At 43.5% G+C, this 18,933-nt stretch overlaps 1 protein-coding gene across 30 annotated transcripts in view; it reads left to right on the top strand.

The window, feature by feature from the left end:
- Nrxn3 (neurexin 3) overlaps nt 1-18,933 on the top strand; it is a 1,522,640-nt gene that overhangs the window by 17,323 nt on the left and 1,486,384 nt on the right. For all 30 annotated transcript variants that reach the window (XM_051149743.1, XM_051149800.1, XM_051149769.1 and 27 more), the window contains exon 2: nt 14,403-14,420. In XM_051149743.1, coding sequence (XP_051005700.1) covers nt 14,403-14,420 — 18 coding nt within the window. The remainder of the gene's footprint in view (nt 1-14,402; nt 14,421-18,933) is intronic.

An 18,933-nucleotide genomic window follows, 5' to 3' on the forward strand; every position in this document is an offset into this window, starting at 1 on the left:
TACTGTTTATTCCCCATTTTATAAATGGGGGAGAGGCTGAAGCACAAAAAAGACTTCTCAGTCCACCCTCAAATGGTACAGCAACGACAACAACAACAACAACAACAACAAAGTAGTACAAAGACAGCGACCACACTGAAGTGTAACCATTCTCCCTAGAACCAAGAGCAAGCAGAGTGTACTGTGATTTTTGTTCCACTGTACTCAACTTTATTGTGCTGCTTTCTTTGGGATGGTAGAACTCCTTTTTCAAATAAGAATATGGAATGCCATAAGTGTCAGGTGTTTTTGTTTTTGTTTTTGTCTTTCTGGGAAAGAGCAGAGCTAATTAGCCCCATTAGTTTCTGGGGTTGCTTTATAATGCTCTAAGTGTGCTCCAGGTAAATAAAGCTGTTAGCTAAGAACATTGCTGTAGGTGGTAGCTGCTTCCCAGGTATGTTCTTACAGGAAAGATGTACTTGTATAATTTTATTCTCCTTTTATTCTGAACTTTTATCAGAAAATAAAAACCCGCAGCTAGACATGACCTCTGAAATCATATAATTTATTTTTATTCAGCATTTGTCAAGATGTTTTGATTGCACAGTTTGTGCTTTCTTTGCCTTTACAACTGGCATAGTCAGAATTAGATGGAGGCTAGACTACATTTATCAGGGGGCCATTTTTTTTCTGAAACAAACAAAAAAGGTCTCATGTAATCCCCAAATCTTTTTTTTTTTCAGGCTTAGATAACTGTTTCTTATTGTTCCAATTCATTTTTATCTTACTGAATTATTTTTAGCAAGATCGATTTTCCTTCATATGTGTTATCTCATGGAGAGGTTGACTTATGGATCAGTTACTGTTATTTGTGTGTGTGCCGATCAGGTTTTATCTAGATAGCTTCCACCCCTGGAATGGTCTTTCATGGCCATTATTTCTACCACATCCAGTTTTCTCAGGTCAAATTTTCAGACCTACATTTTACCAAGAATGTTTTATTCTTCCTACAATTTTTTAGCTGGCAGTTCTATTTTGTGTTTTTCTTTTTTTCCCCCTGACAGGTGTGCGTGTGCGTGTGCGTGTGCGTGTGCGTGTGCGTGTGTGTGTGTGTGTGTGTGTGTGTGTGTGTGTGTATTCTTGTCCTGATAGGTTATCATCATACTTGAGGGGTCTGTATTGTTTATGGAGACAGGTGACTCAGAGAACTAAGAAACCCATGGACGATCATATAAAATGTGAGGGCCATGCACTCCAAGGCCACTTCAGAATATATAGTCCCTTGTGTTGCTAAGTTGGGGTATACGCCTTACGCCTACCACTCACTTCCATTTTCTCTTTGAAGCTAACACAGTTCCTATCAAACTGAGCTCTCAGAATCAGAAGCTAGGGCCATAGTTCCAAGCCCTTTGGCTTCTCTCTACTTCCTGGCTAGGCCTGCCTTAAGCCCTGTGTGCACTGGGGTGACATGATTTACAAAACAAGCAAAACCAAAAAAGGAAAAAAAATCCTCTGGTAGAAAATGAGGTCAGTGACAGAGTTTGGGAGGGGAAGAAGTCAGGGCCTTGCTCTCCCATCCGGGTCTTGCTCTCCCATCCTTTCTGCCTGCTGGCCCACAGCTGTTGGGAGCTGACATCTATATGGAGGTCAGGGCAATGCCAAATGCAAGTATTCTTATGAGGAGACCTGTAACAGGAGAATGGGCTGTTTCCCAGCCACTCAGGACTCCCCCCTCTCTGAATGTATTTGTCTGGATTACTCTGAGGAGGATATTAGTGTTGTCTAATAGTGGCCTCAGATTTATCAAGGGATTTGCTTGATTAATTCCCAAGCACCGGGCAGCAGATGGATTCGAGCTCAGCCTGTGGGGAGGGCCCACATCCTCTATACTTAGCCCTTTATAGGGTGAGGGAGGCTTTCCTGACTTCCTGGGTATGCCAACTCTTGAAGCTCTGGTTTTTAGGAACCTGCTGTGGGACAGTTGAAATCATTGTCCACTGCTAAGATGAATGAGTGGTGTCCAGAAATGCAGGTAGCTCCCTAGTATTTCCTGCTTTTTCACTAAAAGCTCAGAAATGTGGTGACTAGCTTTTGTTTTCTGGTTATTCCTACCATAGCCGTCTCCAAGAGCCTAGGTCATCACCTCGAGGCCTGCTGGGAAACAATTGGAAAATCAGTTGCTCAGATATGTAAACACAGAGTCATTCTTTTTGGTTTGTGCTCTTGCCTCTTGGCCTCACAGAGTCCTCTACTATGCTGTGGAAATAATCACAGCTACTGTGTGCTACTTGCTTGTCTACCTGTTGTGGATGCATTCTGCAGTTAGACTTAAAACTTGAAGGGTTCTCTTGTATTTACTTCGTTCACTTGCTACTGGCCTTGTGTATTACCCCATTGTCATTGGGGGCATGGGTAATATGCAAGGAATGTGTATCAGTGATGAGAACTTGAAAACAAAAAGGATGAGCCCTGGCATGATGGCTCACACCTGTAATCCCAGCATTCAGGAGGTTGAGGCAGGAGGATTGCAGAAAATCCGAGCCTAGGCTAGGCTCAAAAATGGAAGAAACAAATCAAAAGCCAAGGAGCAAAGAGGATGAATTTAAGACTCGTCTACTTTGGAAATCCTTTTTCTCTTTTATTCACTCTGAAACAAAGCCCACTTGGTAGTATTGTTTTAAAACCACTTTTAATTATAGTGCCACAGCTGTTGCAAGATAAAAAAAAAATGGTGATTAATAATAATGATAAGAACTTTTTAAAAAGCATGAGATGCATGAGATATTCTTTTTAGGGAATCATCCCTTTCTTCTTGGAAGCATGACATCTGCTGGGTCCTCTGACCTCTCTTAGGGAGGGCCTGTGGGATTCCCACTGAACCCTTTGTAATGGGATAGGGTCCCATCAGGGTTCCGTTGTAGGCTTCTTGCAAGGTTTTCAGGTATGTAGGTCTGTCTGTTAGGTCTATAGCACCACAGCAACCTTTTGCTGTGGGAGGGAGGAGGCAGCCTTACTCATTTTGTGAAAATGAGAAAAAAAAAACTATGTTTGGGGAGGTTAATAAGGACAAGCATAAGAGCTAACAGCACAGAGCCTCCTGAGAGGGCTTCTTACTTGTCTTTTGGCTTCTTCAAGTAACTAGAAACTCATTCTCTTACTACAAGGCCTCTGGACGGTATAAAGTTGAGTGCTAACTTAAGGCAATATGTGGCCCCTTTCTTATTAAGCCAATGATAGATATTGCTGGTCAATCCTCATACTCCTTTTTATCCCAAGCCCATATGTACTTTCATAGTCTTGCTGAACTCACTATTCCAGGGTGTTACTAATCCAATAAAAGGGAAGTGATGCCTATTGAGCCAGCCAGGCGGTTAGGCATTTTATATGTATGAGCCTCTTTTGACGTATTGGGAAACTCTGAAATGGATACTGTGGTCAGGTTATAGAAGTTAAGTGACCTCCTGAAGGTCATATAATGCAAACACACTGGGATTTGAGCTCACACCTTTCATTACATTACATGGTTCCCAAGGGAGTGTGACCCTCAGGGTATCAGTTGACCAGTGGTCAGTTATGGCGACAGGCTCTTTAAAAAGGCTCCTCTTTCCTTCATTGTTGCTGTCTTACCTCTCAGGGCCACTTTCATGTTTCTGTAGCAAGAGTTTGAAGCATCTTTTGTCAACCCTATGTCCTCCATTAACTTTAAGTACAGTGATAGGTTTGTTACATTTATGGCTAACTGCATACAGTGTAGTCTTTTTGAGTCTCTGGTGTCCAAATCGGTGTGTGACATGCAGGAAGTGGCCAGTGAATTTGTGACTGTCCCCTATCTCAAACTGAACCAGATGCAAAGTTCACCCTGAGAACAAAGAATGAAGACTCCCAATGAAGGTTAAGACCCAATAGCTGTTTTGAAAACCTAAAAGCCAGCCTTTCTCAAACTCACTCTGTGATGGCCAGGTGTTTTGTTCAAACAAGTGTCTACTATTCCAAAACTATACATCACAGATGGCCAGTAGGACAGTATCATTTTTGTATGCCACAGTGCAACTGTGTGTGTTCGGATACGTGAAGCGGTTTTAGATACTTGATTACATTTTAAAAATTCAGTGCCTTCTAAATTTATTGGACTTGCAGACCCCCTACCCTTATTTTCTATCCCCCAAGAAATGCATATTCACTTCTTGCTTGGTGATGCATTTTTACAAAATTTATTTTGGGATTTGTTGTCCCAGCTTGCCTTTTTCCTCTGAAATATGGATCCTATGATCATAGCTTGTGGCAGATACCATCAATATTACAATATGCACCATGCTTCGGAATGTTTAATGGCCATCAGTTATTTTCATCAGCTATTTCCACTGGTCATGGGAAAAAAAATCCATGTTAGTTTTCGGAAGTTTGTCTCCTTGTCCTGAAAGGCAGTTGAGTTTGGGTAGTTAGGCTAATAATTAGGATGGTATGCTGGAGGGAAGGGGCCTTTAATTTCAGCAAAATCAAGTTTAAGTCTAAGGAAGTTAACTTGTAAGCCTTGGTTTCCTCGGTATGAAGTGAGAATAATAGCTATACCGATAAGAATCAGTGAGGTGATGTGAAGACATATAGTCCCGCCCCAGGTGGTGAATGTACAAGAGGCCTTGTGTGCTATGAAGATTCCTGAAGTTGCCTTCTGGGGGCGTGCATTTTTAACTTTTATTGAATGATCCCATTGTGTTTAGGGAGCCTAATGGATCACCTAGCATAGTGGCAAATAAAGAATTGATATTTACTTTGTATTTCTGGACTGAATTCATGAATCACACACTACTCTGATAAGCATGAGGCGCATCCACATTTGCAGTTTCATCCACACTTCCCCAGCAACCTATACTAATGTCCCTAGTCCACCTAGTTATGGGTATGGGAAACAAGGCTGCAAGGGACTGAGTAGCCCAAGATCACATAGCTGATAGGACACTGGAGAACCAGGTCTCCAAACCAGGTTTCTCCAAGTGAAGTATGGCTTCCACTCACAATGAGAACTTTGTCCTTTACAAAGAAGGGGATTCTGAGACATGTCACAACTTGGGTGAACCTTGAGGATACTATGCTAAATGAAATGAGCCCAGCCATAGAGGACTAAATACTGCAAGAGTCTGCTTATAGGAGGTACATAGAGTAGTTAACTTTGTGGGGATGGGAAGGAGAGTGGTGGCTCCTGGGGAGAGAGAAATGAGGAATGAGCATCGCGTGGGTATAGAGTTTCAATTTTGTAAGAAGATGCTGGAGATGGATGGTGGTGAGATTTGTACATGACTATGAGGGATGTGATGCATCTAAATTATTATTTAAAAACAGAGGCTTAGAATGGGGCTCAGGAGAACACCTTACCATGGCCCGTGGGCCCAATCCCCAGCACTGAGACAAAAATAGCCTAAGACATTAGGTTTTCATGTAATATGCGTTTTACCACAGCTTTTGAAGATCAGGAAAACAAAATACCAGAGGCTTTGACTTCGAGTCCAGAGCCTTCCTGCCCTCCACCGCAGGGCCCACTGATGTTGTGCTCCAGCATAGCCCATGTCCATCCCACAGCTCTCCTGGGCACTCAAGCACAAAGTCTGTACTCTAGGAGACCACCTGCTTCTTCTAAAACAGTCTTCCATCTGGCATGAACTCCAAGAATGTAGACTCTTTACAGAGAGCTAGGGGATTTTTAGAAAGAAGACACCCCCCTCCAAGGAATCAGTGGGCTGAAATAATCCAGTAATTACGATGACCAGTGTAGACCAGCACTTCCTGTGTGCTTACTGAATGCTTTGCACACATTAGCTCCTATGATCCTTCCATCAGTCTTTCTAGGTAAGGGGACTGCTGCCACTTACACATGGGAAAGTTAGGGTTCAGAGAGGCCAGTTATTTTGTCCCAGTGAACATGTGTGGAAGGGTCAGGGTTTTCATCCATGTCTGCTTGAATCCAGAAGCTGCCACCTACTCTGTCTGTGTTACAGGAAATGGAAATTTAAGAAGCCTATGTCTAGGGGGGTTTCTACCATTGGGCTTGATGGATTTCTTTCCTATGATACCTTTTTTTCCCAGTCCTACAAGATGATGGGTATCTTTTCATTTGGGTCAATGCCTTTTTTTATTTCCTGCTGTTCCTTTAGAGTCCTTTCTCTTGTATGTCGTACTGGAATTTGTCGGGGACAGCCCCTATTTTTTGGGGGGAGGGTAGGAAATTGGCATAGGAAGGCTGACCCTTGGCAGTGTCCGCTGGTTGTGAGGACTTTCCCGAAGGCCCTGTCCTATTGGGTTAGGAGACTGCTGTAGCTGTACACCTCATAGCCTAAGGTTGGGAAGTATTAATTCTGCTAGAGATGCCTTCTGCTCGGAGGCTTGAACAGGTCAATAGTAGCTCAGTGTGTCACTTTCAGCATACCAGGTATGTGTTAACAACCAGCAGAGACATTAGTAATTTCAACCAGTGTTTCATGAGTGTTTATTATGTGCCTGGCTTTGCACTAAACACTTTATATGTATCATCTCACTTCATCCGCACAACAGTCATATAAATTAGGGACAGTCAGTTCTGGTATAATGCTTATTTTGAAAATGCAAATTTGTTCTGATGCAATTGATACATTACGGGATGCTCTGAGCATAGTAATTTTCTTCTGATTACACATGATTTTGTTCAGAAGAAGCACTAGGTGTTGGTAGCTGAACCAAGATCAGCAAACATCCTTTAACTGGGCTCCCAAAACATGCTCACCTCAAACCCGAGCCAGTGACTTTAGCTCCCATGTGTTATGTGAGCCCCATTTTGTAGCACATGTCACAACTTCCTGCAGTTGAAGATGGCTCTACTACTCAGCAATCCATAAGCTCTTTACTTGTGCAAGTAAAGCTCAGGTCTTTCAGATGGTCCATATCTATTGTGTCCATATGTGTTTCTTAATGTTCATGAAACTGGTCCTTACTTTTTATTATGTACCATTAGTGAAGTTTTTGGTTAGTGTATGTTAAATCCAGTTTCCTGTGAGCTTGTGGATTTTACTGTGTGGCCGAGAACTGTGAAGATGGTTCCAGTGAACCTGGCTATGCTGTAACTATTCCCATACAGTAGGTGAGGAGGTTGTGACTAAGAAATCTACAATAAGTAGCAAAGTCATGACTCGGATAGATTATCTTACCTCTATAGCTTTGCACCATAGTTTTACACTATAGTTCCAAAACACCAACAGGAGACTGTTTGTGCAGGTCTCGAATACATAGCATGTTGACTGTTCTCTTCTCAGTCAAACTCTCATTCTTTAAACCAGAGCTTCTACAAGTGCACAAAAGCCCCTAAAGGTGTTTAGGTGCAGCAGTGGCCCGGACCATAAAGGTGACTTTTGCGGCTCTTCATGGTTTTTTTCCTGCTCACCAGACCATTGTTATCTCTCAGCAGTCTGGAACCTCCATCGGGCACTACTTGGTGCTTTGTTTTAAGAGGTAGAGTTAACATCATTAAAGAACAAAATGACATAACACCAGACCTGGGGAGCAGGGTGGCTCAGTAATAGATAAATGGGCTCTCATGCCAGGGATGAAGGTAACTGCAAGGTCCACTCTTCTGTGTTTGGGGAACCCAGACAAAGCTCAGCCTGCAAGAGCTCCCTGGCTGCTAGAAGATCACTTTAGGACTTAGCTAAAAGAAATATTTCTGTCTAAGTGTGTTCATGGAGAAGTGACAGCCTTATCCATATCCTTTCTTCAGACTGAGGGAATGAGATAGGCCACTGGGGAGGTACAACCAGTGCTTTGATTTTCTTCCTGAGATGTGGCCTGGTATAATATTCAATAGAAGGCCATCAACCTTCTGCTCGGATAGATAAGAGCCTGTACAAGAGATCAGCAACCAGCCTCTCTTTGTTCTACCTCCAGCATCATGAAGGCCTGGCTGTACATTTGTAAGGGATGCTTAGTCCCTTTATTTAAAAAAAAAAGTGTGTGTGTGTGTGTGTGTGTGTGTGTGTGTGTGTGTGTGTGTGTGTGTGTATGCATGTGTGTGGAAGCCAGAGGTCAACAATGGGTTTTTTTCCTTAGGTCTTATCAACCCAGGTAATCTAGACTAGTTGGCCAGTAAACTCCAGAAGTCTGTTACCACGCCTGGCTTTTTGCATGGATTCTGGGGGTCCAGCTCTGGTACTCATGCTCACATGGCAAGCACTTTACCGATGAAATTATTCCCCCGGTCCCATTGTCCACTTCTTAGCAATAGAGCACATATAATGGTGGTCTGTTTTGGAGAATGGCTCTTGGGAAGAGATCTGTGTGGGTTTTGGTAATTGGGTAGGGGATTCTGGGTATTCTGTGGGGCCTGGGCTGGTAGATCATGGCTTCAGGAGTAATGGAGGTGGGATGTCAAGGTTAGGGCTCTAGTTGTTTCAGATCAGGCTGAGTCTAACTGCTTCCCCTAGCCCTGTGTAATACCTACTTGTTATATCTGTGAGATAACCAGTAATTTTACTTGTCATTTGTATCTTCCTGGGTCAATTGCTGCCTGTCCTACTTTGAGCTATTTATTCATAAAGCCTGATTCTTAACTGATATATTCTGAGTCTGAGAGGTTTTAGTAACAATAGTACATCCTGTTTAGGTCTCAGTTTCCTTACCTGTGAAATGGAATAAATAGTGTTCCTTCCCATTAGGCTTGTGGCAAACATTAAATTAAATGGTAGATCTAAAGCCCATGTCACAGTGCCCAACACACTGGAAATGTTGTATACATGTGAACTTTGTGATGTTTAGTGTTGCTTTAATCTCATTTTCTTTGTGTAGTCACCTTTCTTTGGGGCTGGTGCTATGCAATGGTAAATGAGTTAGAGTGAAATCAATGTCCAGACCTTACTTCGCTAAGCATCCTGTCCATCAGTCCCTTAGCTGTAAACTGGGTGTGACAACAGCTCCCGCCCCTTAGAGTAGTTGTTGTGCAGTACATGGCACATAGAAACCCCCAGTCAATATTAGCTGGTAATTTAATTTCCTTCATGTAGGAGAAGATAAGCATTTCATCTATATTGCCAGAAACCCTTTATGAGGCCACACAGCAAGGAAATCAGACTGGGACATAGCTACAGGTGTTCCTAGCTCCTGTCTTGCTGTTCCTATTTCTGAAGCTTGGATCCCCAGTGCACCTTGTGCCAGTGCCTAGAGTCCATGTGTGGGAATGCAGCCTTGTGCACCAGAACTGACCCAGTGAAACACACTGCATAAGTAGTGTGAATCATTTTTTCTTGTGTGTGTATGGTGTGTGTGTGTCCATAGGTGCATATATTTGAACATGTGTGTGGAGGTCAGAGGACAACTTCAGAGATTATTCTTACTCTCCGCCCTATTTGAAGCAAACTATCTTGTCATTTCCTGTCACATAGGCAGGCTAGCTGACATTCAGGAGTCCAGGGAGTCTCCTGCCTCTGCCTTCCATCTCAACTTAGGAGCACTGGGATTGCTGAGATGTGCAGCTCTTGCCTGGCTTTTTAACATTGGTTCTGGGGATTTGAACTTGGGTACTTATCCTATCTCTTCAGTTATCTCCCTAGTCTTGTGACATTTTTCTTTTTCTTTTCTTTTTTCTTTCCTCCTCCTCTTCCTCTTCCTCTTCCTCCTCTTCTTTTTCTTTGTTTTGTTTTTTGAGATAGGTTTCTCTATGTAGCCTTGACTGTCCTGGATCTCACTCTGTAGACAAGGTTAGAACTCATGAAGATCCACTTGATTCGGCCTCCCAAGTGCTAGGATTAAAGGCACACACCACCACATCCTGCCTCCTTGTATCAATTTTTTAAGTGAACAGAAAGTGGGGGCAGATTGTAGAAGCAAGGGTCATTGACAATTAGATGAAACAGTATGCTTACCAGTGCTAGCACTTTTTCAGCCACCCCTTGGTGTTTTATTTTCTCACACTGCTGGGCCTGTAGTTTTCCAGAGTGCCACTGTGTTGAAATCTATATTCTATTTTTTTCTCCTAGAAAATAGGTCAGACTCAAGGCAGAGTTCACCAGGTGGTGTCCCCTAAGGTTTGGCCTGGTCTGTCCTTCAGGAGTCTGGCTGTGCATCCTGCCCCATGCATCCCAAACCTCCAATAGGTGGAAGAAAGCAGGGGGATTTTGGACTTTTGGCTCTTGATATGATGTAGTCCAAATAAAGGGTGTGGTGGGAGGGAGCTTCCCCAGGGCGGGCCACATATCAAAGTGTAGCATGGTAGATAGAGGGTCCTTTCTTTCTTTCTGACAGTTAGACGCTCCCCTGCAACAAATCGCTCCCTTCGAACTTGTGGCTGAAGTCATTGTTAGCTATATTATCAGCATCTGTGAGTGCAGTACGTCTGCCCTTTCTGATGCTGAAGAAAGTGAGTGGAGGGTGGTGGTGGGCTTCTAATCCCTTTTTTTCTTCTTTTGCATCCCCTGGTTGGAATAGAGATGTCCTGAGGGAGGTGGCTTGAGGCTAGGTCAGGAATCAGTCTGTTGAGTACTTTCTGAGCATCTGTGATCTACTGAGGACTGCATGTGAGTGGCAGAGCTGGGCGGGTAGTGGCATGTTAAGGGAGCCAGTCTTCAGTCCTCTTGTCCCACCAGTATAAATAACCAGCCGAGTGGGTCCTGCCTGCAGCCTTTACAGGCACTGTTTTCTCACCCGAATGGTCTTCATCAGGTATAGGAACCATCTTCATCAGCTGTACCTACCTTCTTCATGTATAAATCCATTATTTCCACTGCCCTGTTTCTTTAATAATCGTTTCTGACACAGGGACTCCTGCTGCCACTTACTTTGATAATTCTTTCTTCATGACAGTAATCACTATGTCATGTCACATTATAAATGCATGTTTGAATTGTTTACATCTCCCATTTAAACTCAAGAATACTACCTGCTCCATTCATTAATTGCTTATACCTTCCATGTAGAAAGTGAGATTTGGCCTATAATTGGCACTCCATTAATATGTATCGAATGTGAATCCAGGATTTCCATGGATACAGCTCACTAAGTTAGGTACCTTGAGGATCTCTGTTTATAGAAGAGGAGATTGAGGCGGCTTAGAGATGCTGAGGCAATTGCCTGTGGGTGGAATGCGGAGCTAGGATTTGATTCTATGTCAGTTAGCCCTCCCCTATCCTACAAAGAGGCCTTGTTTTCTCCCGTGTTGCCCTCATTATCAAGTATGGAGAAGTCTTAAATGGTGACAAAGATGGAGGCTAGTATTATTTCTAATAATTCCAGTGAAATTCCCTTGGAAGACTCTCATTGGTTGGGCTCAGGTCACATGTCTGTTACTGGGTGAATTACTTGTCAAGAAGCAAGAATCTGAGTGGAGTCATAGGGCTTCTTTTAGACCAGGGGTTATCTTTACCAACCACATGCATTAAAGGTGGGCCAGGGGTTCCCTAGAAGAGCTCTCGGGTTGTCATAGGAGAGAGAATACCAAAGCAGACAAGTTCCTCACTCTCTCGTTTTAGACATCCTCTCACCCGCAGTCCCAAGGGATACCCTTCTCATTGCCTTCTACCTTTGCCACTTTATTTTTTGGGGGAAGGGGGACCTGAACTGAGTCCAGAAATTCAAGTAACTCCCTGCTTCTAGCCCCAAGGGTCATGTGTCTGAATTCCCACAGCTGGAACAATGATCAGAGCTGCCTGCTGTCACTGCCACGGCCAGGAACTGGGCTCAGATATTGTCCCCTCAGCCCTGCCTAATAAAAAGGACTTTTAAGGGTGCTTTTGTTGCCCGTCTGTGATGAAAAGAGTTACAGTTTTTATGTATGACTACAACTGCACTGAGTTAAAAGTGTGAGAGATAAAAACAGAGGAAATAATCGTGGGATTTGTTTCGGCCCCTGGTCCTACTCCTGTACCAGACTCCAAACCCTTCTCACCTTACTTTGCACTGAGGAGTGGGGTGAGGGATGTGGAGCGGGGTTGGAACATTCTTGCCAGTTCGTAAGCAGAAGCATTGAACTCAAGTCACAGGCTTAGCTCCTGTGGTCTCTTGGTGCTTCCAGTGAAACACCAAGTGGTATAAATGTTGGTAATTCCATCTGTGGTGATTCAAAATGATAACAGTCAGAGCTGTTACCATTGATAACAGTGATCGCCTGGCACCAAGTGCTTTGTAAGCATTGAAGTCTCCTCACACCCCCACGGAGGGGAGAGTCTGTTGCCATTCTCATAGCTGAGGAAGATGAATTAGAGACAAGTTCAGTGACTGGCCTAAGGCTGCAGAGCAAGCTGGGAGATGAGCTCAGACCTGTCTGTCTCCAAGTTTAGGATTGCAATCACAGTGCTAAAGTGGGTAACTAACTAGCATCTAAAGACCATTGGGGTACCAAGGGATCCTGTCTCAGTGGGTCTTGGAGACCTCGAAGAATGTGTATGAACAACAGTGTTGACATCTCACCATAGACATCCTGTTTAATTAAGGGGTATTTTAATGAGACCACTATTCTAGGCAATCCATCAGTCACAGTTAATGGCCCCACTTAGTTATTTGTGCAGCATCCTTTTCCTACCCACCTCTTCTATTCTACCTCTTTTCTTCCCCTCTCTCATCACTCCACCCCTAAATCTACCCTACCAGAAAAACTGAAAGGGGGTACGTCTAAGGAATGATTCACACGTCTCTAGAAATGTCTTTGAGCATATATAGCTACCAGGGATTGCAGGGTGCGTGCACACTGAGTAAATCCTCAGCTGTTTCACTGACTATGTTCCTCCCAGATGCTAGGGCACAGCTCAATCTGCTAAGAGCCTAGGTATTCCTGGGATAAAAGCCCTAAGGATGTGCTGTACAAATCTGATTGCAGATGTTTCATTATTGGCATGGAGCTTGCTACCTGCCTTGTTCTGGCAGTAGGTGAAAGCCATGGAGGGTTAGTGGTGATGTGCTCATGGGGTAACTGGGAGATTCTCACTTGTCTTTCCTGTGGCTTAAGAGTGCCCTGGAGGGGGAGACCTGGTGGCACTCAGAGGAAGGACAGCAGGTTACCGAGAAGAGACTTGATACCCTATGAGCATATACAGGGGGAGGTAATCCCCCTCAGGAACAGTCATAGGGGAGGGGAATAAGGGAAAAAGGGGAGGGAGGGAAGAATGGGAGGACACAAGGAATGCGATAACCATTGAGATGTAACAAGAATAAATTAATAATAAAAAATTAAAAAAAAAAAAGAAGAGCGCTTCCATTACCCTGCAAGTCAAACTGGATTCTCTATGTCTACAGTGATCTGGGCTTCAGTTGAGAGAATTTTGAACAGAGATGGAGGACTATTTTCTGAGCTCTGTCTCTGAACTAGCTGTGCAACCTTGGGAAAGATCTATCAGTGTCTTTACCTCCCAACGCCAACAACAACAAAATCAGCAAGAGCAACAACATCAAAGTAGACAAGCCTATGGTCTTTCCAGATCCACTATCTAACAATTCTAAGTGCATCCACCAGGATAGCCTTGATGGTGAGTTGTTTCCGAAGTAGCTTCCTGGCTGCCTCAGCTGTAGTAAATGGGCCTAAGCTGTCTGAGTTCTTTACAGAGTCTGAGGTTGTTTCCACTAAAGTTTTCCAGCACGATCCTACTTCACCCTAGTGTGGGATGAGGAAAAAGACATTCCCTTGATGATGAACATGATGGGAGTGAACTCTTCTGTATGTTTTAAGAGTTCATTGGTTTAATTCACATGTCAACCTTTTTGGGGCTCTGTGTTCAATTACGGTTGACAAGAGTGACTCACTTGGGTTATCCTTGTCATTGGTGATGGGGTAAAAAGCATGGAGAAAATTTGTGGGTGCAGGGAAGGAGAGTTTCAGTTTGTATGGTGAATGTTTGGTTCACACACAGTCTCACTCACACACAGCTGTCTGTGATGAAGAATGGTCACTGCGAAGGAAGGGGGCTATAAATGTTGTGTCATCTTCTGTCCTTCCTCCCTATGTGCAAAAGGATGCTGCAGTTTGCACTTAATGTTGATGCCTCTTTTTCTTTCTTCCTCAAGGGAGTGGTTCATTCATTTTTCTCTCTGCTGGGAAACCTCGCTTGACTTCATGTCCAAAGTTTGGTATCTGGAAAAACAGGAGGATTTGTGTGGGTGTCAGTGTGTAGAAACTAGCCAGAATATTTTAACCAATATTCTTACAGGATCCTAGGCTGCTTGGCTCTTTGGGGCCCTATCTGATTCCAGGATGATGACTTTCCGGACAGATGGGAGGCTCACCTCTTTTACTACATGCACAGTGAAAAGGGAGCTCGATTCCTTGCCTTGCATGGGTGGTTTTTGGGTGAAGGTGGAAATGTGGGTGCTTGCATGACCTTCATACTCATGCAAGAAAACATGGTATTGTGTGTGGGTGCGCTGCTAACACTCGTCTTCCTTTCTCTCTCCTCTTCTTTTCCTTTGCTTTGAAATTGCTGCCACAGATGTCAGTCAAGGTCCAGGTGAGTCTTTGTTTGCACAGCTGTTGTGGGAATTTGCCTTCTGCTAGACTGTGCATGGTTTGATTCTGTGTGACCCCTTTTCCTAGGGATTAAAAATTTTAGTGTGTTGCATTTTCCCAGATTTTGGGTTTAGAAGAAGAAATGCCTTGAAGTAAGGGCTTTTTGCTCATTTTGAAGAACTATTTTCAAAGCAATGGAATGTGTTTCCCTGGCTTAAGTGATTGCTTCCTTATGAATTCTATGTGGATCAAAGAAGTGGAAAATTAACGTTTTTGGAAAATATTTAAAAAAGGATTTTAGCTGTGTGTCATCCAATGCAATGAATGCTTTTGCCTTGTTTTATAGCTATAGCTTCCTGTGGCTAAAAGCTGATGATATGACCCACTCAACCCAGAAATTATATGGATAAATGAAGGTTTCTTTCTTGTAAGAAATCCCTGTTTTCTATAATGACATTGATAATATTCTATTTATTATCCAGTTATGCAAGTAATACATGTTCACTGCAAAAAAAATTGAGGGCTTGATTGGATTTTTTAAATGGAAACATAGAAGGCCCATTTTTTGTGATAATTGTGTAGTTCTATGGACAGTTAATGCTCACCCAGGGTTCTACTTTTAAGACGTGTGTGTGTACGTGTGTTTGTGTACATAGGCATGTATGTTAATATATAAGGTCACAACAGAGGACCCAGTAATTTGTAGATAAGAAATGGGAGATGCTTTAGAATGGTTTGACATCTATTCTAAACTAGCCGGAACTTTGAGTTAAGAAGAATAGTGAATTGCTGACAAGAAGGGAGAGCATCTCAGCTATCTTCATGTTCATTTCCTCGGTCCCTTCTATATTTAATCCTTAGAACACATATGTAAGATATAGGCATTGCCATACACAACTTAAAGTACATACAGTTTAGGGCCTGACAGGTTAAATGGTTTTTCCAAAGTCATATAGTAGGAACTGAAGTCTAAAGCCGATTCATGCTTTAAAGGTCTATGGTAGGTTCATCGCTGAAAATTCCCAGGGACTGAAGAGCTTGTAAGTATTCCTAACGGTTTGCTTGCCCACTTGTTTGCTTTTGCTTGGAGGCAAAATGATCTTTTCTTTACTATCATCTCCTTCTCCAAATGAATATATCCTTTATTCTTCTTGAACACCTAAAATAATCACTCATGCTTGGGTAGGGTCCTTCTGATCATTGTTATAAATAGGATTGTGCAATGTTAAGAGGTATTCTTAGCAAATGCAGAGATTGTTTTCTATCTGTTATTTTTCTGCCTGTCTTTCATCTTTATTTGACACACTTCTCACAAAAATGCCACTGGGGTTGGAGTCCTACCTTACTTGGTAAAGTGCTTGCTCTGTAAACATGTGGTCTATCCCTAGACCTTGGTGCAGGGCTGTACGTTGTAACCTTAGTACCATGGAAGACAGATCCCTCGTGTTTGCTAGCTCATCAGTCTAGACTTCTTGGTTGGTTCCAGGCCAGTGAGAGGCCCTGACTCAAAAAGAAAAAAAGATAGACATCCCCTGAGGAATGACACCCAAACATGTCTTCTGGCCCACAAATCACGTGCATACATCTGGACATGCACCTGAAGGTACATGAACACACACGTGTATCACATTTAATCCATCTTTTCTATTTAAAAAGATTTTAGTTCAATCATCCACTCAACAAATATGTATGAACTGAGGATGAAATAATAAACCAAACAGAGGACAATCCCTGGTTTTATGTATTTTTATTCTAAATGAGGTCAGGTGCATAGACGCACATGCACACATCTATATATGTGCAACTCTACATGTGTACACATGGCATGCATGTGTTAATGCGTATTTTAGCATGTGGTGACAGCTAAGTGGTGTGAGGAAAGTGGAATATTGTAAAGGAGAAATCACTAATTTGTAGGGAATGGACAGGGAACCCTGTCTGGTAGCAGAATATTTACTCCAATGGAATGAAGGAGTAAGATCAACACCTCACATCTTGCTTGCAAGCTACCACTTAGCTTTGTTCTTCCTGACTGATGGTGGAGATGTTTCCAAGGACAGTTTGTGTGCCCACATTCTCTTCCTGGTGAGGAATAAATGGAGCTGAAGCTCAGCCTGCATTTCTCTTCCCTAGCCTGTATTCAGGCCTTTGGAATTCTCACAAGGTCACCATATTGGTCCTTGAGGAAGAGAATGATCTTCGATCTATTCATAGGGGTGCAGGTCTGGGACCGCCTCTTCTTTAGATGATAGCAATGGTTAATGCCCTCCTTCCCTGACACATCTCCATTTAATGACCATTATCTCATTTTATTTTCTTAATAACCTTCTTAGGTATGTGGCCCGAGCTCCATTTCATTGCCGGTTAAGTGGTAGTCTAAGGAGGTTAAGTGATGTGTTGCACTTGCCCAGTTATTGACAACTAGGACCAAGAGGGGATTCTAGCCTAAGTCTAAATTTTGTGACCTTCATTTTGCCTTTGATGTATCTAGAAAATATTGCTAATCCTGTAGTTCCTCCAGCTTCTTTATTTTATTTTATATTTTCATGGTTTCTATGCCTGGAAGAAAATCCTTGGTTTAGATCCTTCCGTTGTGGCTGTGGATATGGCAGGAGGTAGCCTGTGCAGGTCAGGCCTCCTGGGGGTTAGTGGTTAGCCTTCTACCCTACCTCAGCTCCTAGACAGGCAATCTGGAGTCAACAACCCTATGGCTCTGACACCTGAAGACTTTAGTGGTTCTCTGATTCTTTTCCTTCCCCTTAGGAAGACATAGTGGGGATTTTATGAGCTAATGTAACTGTTTACTCAGAACCTGCTATAAGACTATGAAAGAGATGATTGATTAATTGATGGATTTTATATGCTGAGCACATTGGATAAAAATAACCCTCCTGAAAATGTAGTTTGAGATAGGACTTGTGGGCAGCACCTTTCCGAGAGTTCTGGAGATGGGTTGGGGACTCTTGACAGTGAGTTCTGGATACCCAGGTCAAAAGAATAGGCACGTTCCATTTGACTGCAGCATGGGCTTAGTTCAAAGCCTCACACCCTAGCCTAGAAGAAGAGACTTAAAATAATAAAAGCAACAGCAATTATTTCTAGTACCATGTGCAGGTCTTGGGAAGATGGCTAAGCATTATCCTGTGTCTTCATGTCAGCTCCTCCACGTGGGCATCACTGCAAAGGAGAGACCTCACAGGGAGCTCCAGTGGTCGCCTGCCAGTGATTAGGCTAGAACTTCAGAGTCTGTACTCCTGTTCCTCTAAAGTCCACATTTCCATAGTGGTCCTGTGGGCCAGCCAGATGTCTTACTTGTGTGTACTAGTGTATCTGTACATCATACGTAGCACATAGAACCCAACCGGTGTCTATTAAACAGAAAGAGTGAGCACAGCCTAAGGGACAATCTGGCTCTATAGAGTCCTGAGACACAGTAGATCTTAAGGGGTGTGCTGCTCAAGGAACACAGACATTACAGTTAAGGAAACTGACGTCTCTAATATGACTTCTCCAAAGATATGTAGCCCTCTATGTTTTCTGGAAGGAACCCTGTCAGATATTTTTTTTTTTAGATTTTTTTTATTAATTTATTCATATTGCATCTCGATTGTTAGCCCTTCCCCTGTTTCCTCCCATTCTTCCCTCCCTCCCATTTCTCCCCTTCTCCCCTCCCCTATGTCCGTGACCTAGGGAGACCTCCTCCCCCTATATATGCTCTCAGAATATCAAGTCTCTTCTTGGTAACTAGCTATCCTTCCTCTGAGTGCCACCAGGTCTCCCCATCTGGGGGACATGGTCAGAAAAGGGGCACCAGTTTTTAATCCACCTTTTCTCACTGGGATTTAGCACTGGTCTCCATGGACAGCTTGTGGGTAGGCAGTCCCATCCCTGAGCTGCCCTCAACATTCTCCCCATGTCTGAATGTTCTAGATCTCTCTGCTAAGAGAGGGAGAAAACATTTGGAATGTGAAGAGAGGGCAGAGTAGCGGGAAGAGCCCACTTTTCTGCACCCCCTCTCTTAGCACCCCTCACTCTCACCTGGGGCTTGTTTATGGTGCTCTCTGTCAGCCTCTCCTCTCAGAATGGATAATTTCTCAGGCTCTGCCTGCTGATTAGAGCTGGAATTTAAATGAATAACTGTGACCTTGTGGATGTGCCCTAGTTATTCACAGGCCCAGTGAGGAACTAGGCCTCTTGCTCCACCCACCAGAGCCCTGGCAAGAGCAGGAGGAGGGGCTCCTGCCTGCATGGCCCCTCAGAGGCTTGGTCTGCTCTTTCCAAAAGGACCAAAGCTGTGGCTTGTGGCTTTCATTGTCTGCAGACTCTTGACCTCTGCCCCGCACTTCCTTTTTGCGTCAATATAAGTCAGCCAGGGAACCCAGTTATCTGTCCTGAGCATCACTTTGTCTCCAGGGAGTCCTGTCGTCCAGCTGAGGGATGCTGATGTGAACCCGCAGTCAGGAGACAGCATCAACTATGAGTGACTCAGGTCCTTAGACACAAAGGCGATACTG

The sequence above is a fragment of the Acomys russatus genome, chromosome 1, assembly GCF_903995435.1.
Source record: "Acomys russatus chromosome 1, mAcoRus1.1, whole genome shotgun sequence".
NCBI classification, from domain to species: Eukaryota; Metazoa; Chordata; class Mammalia; order Rodentia; family Muridae; genus Acomys; species Acomys russatus.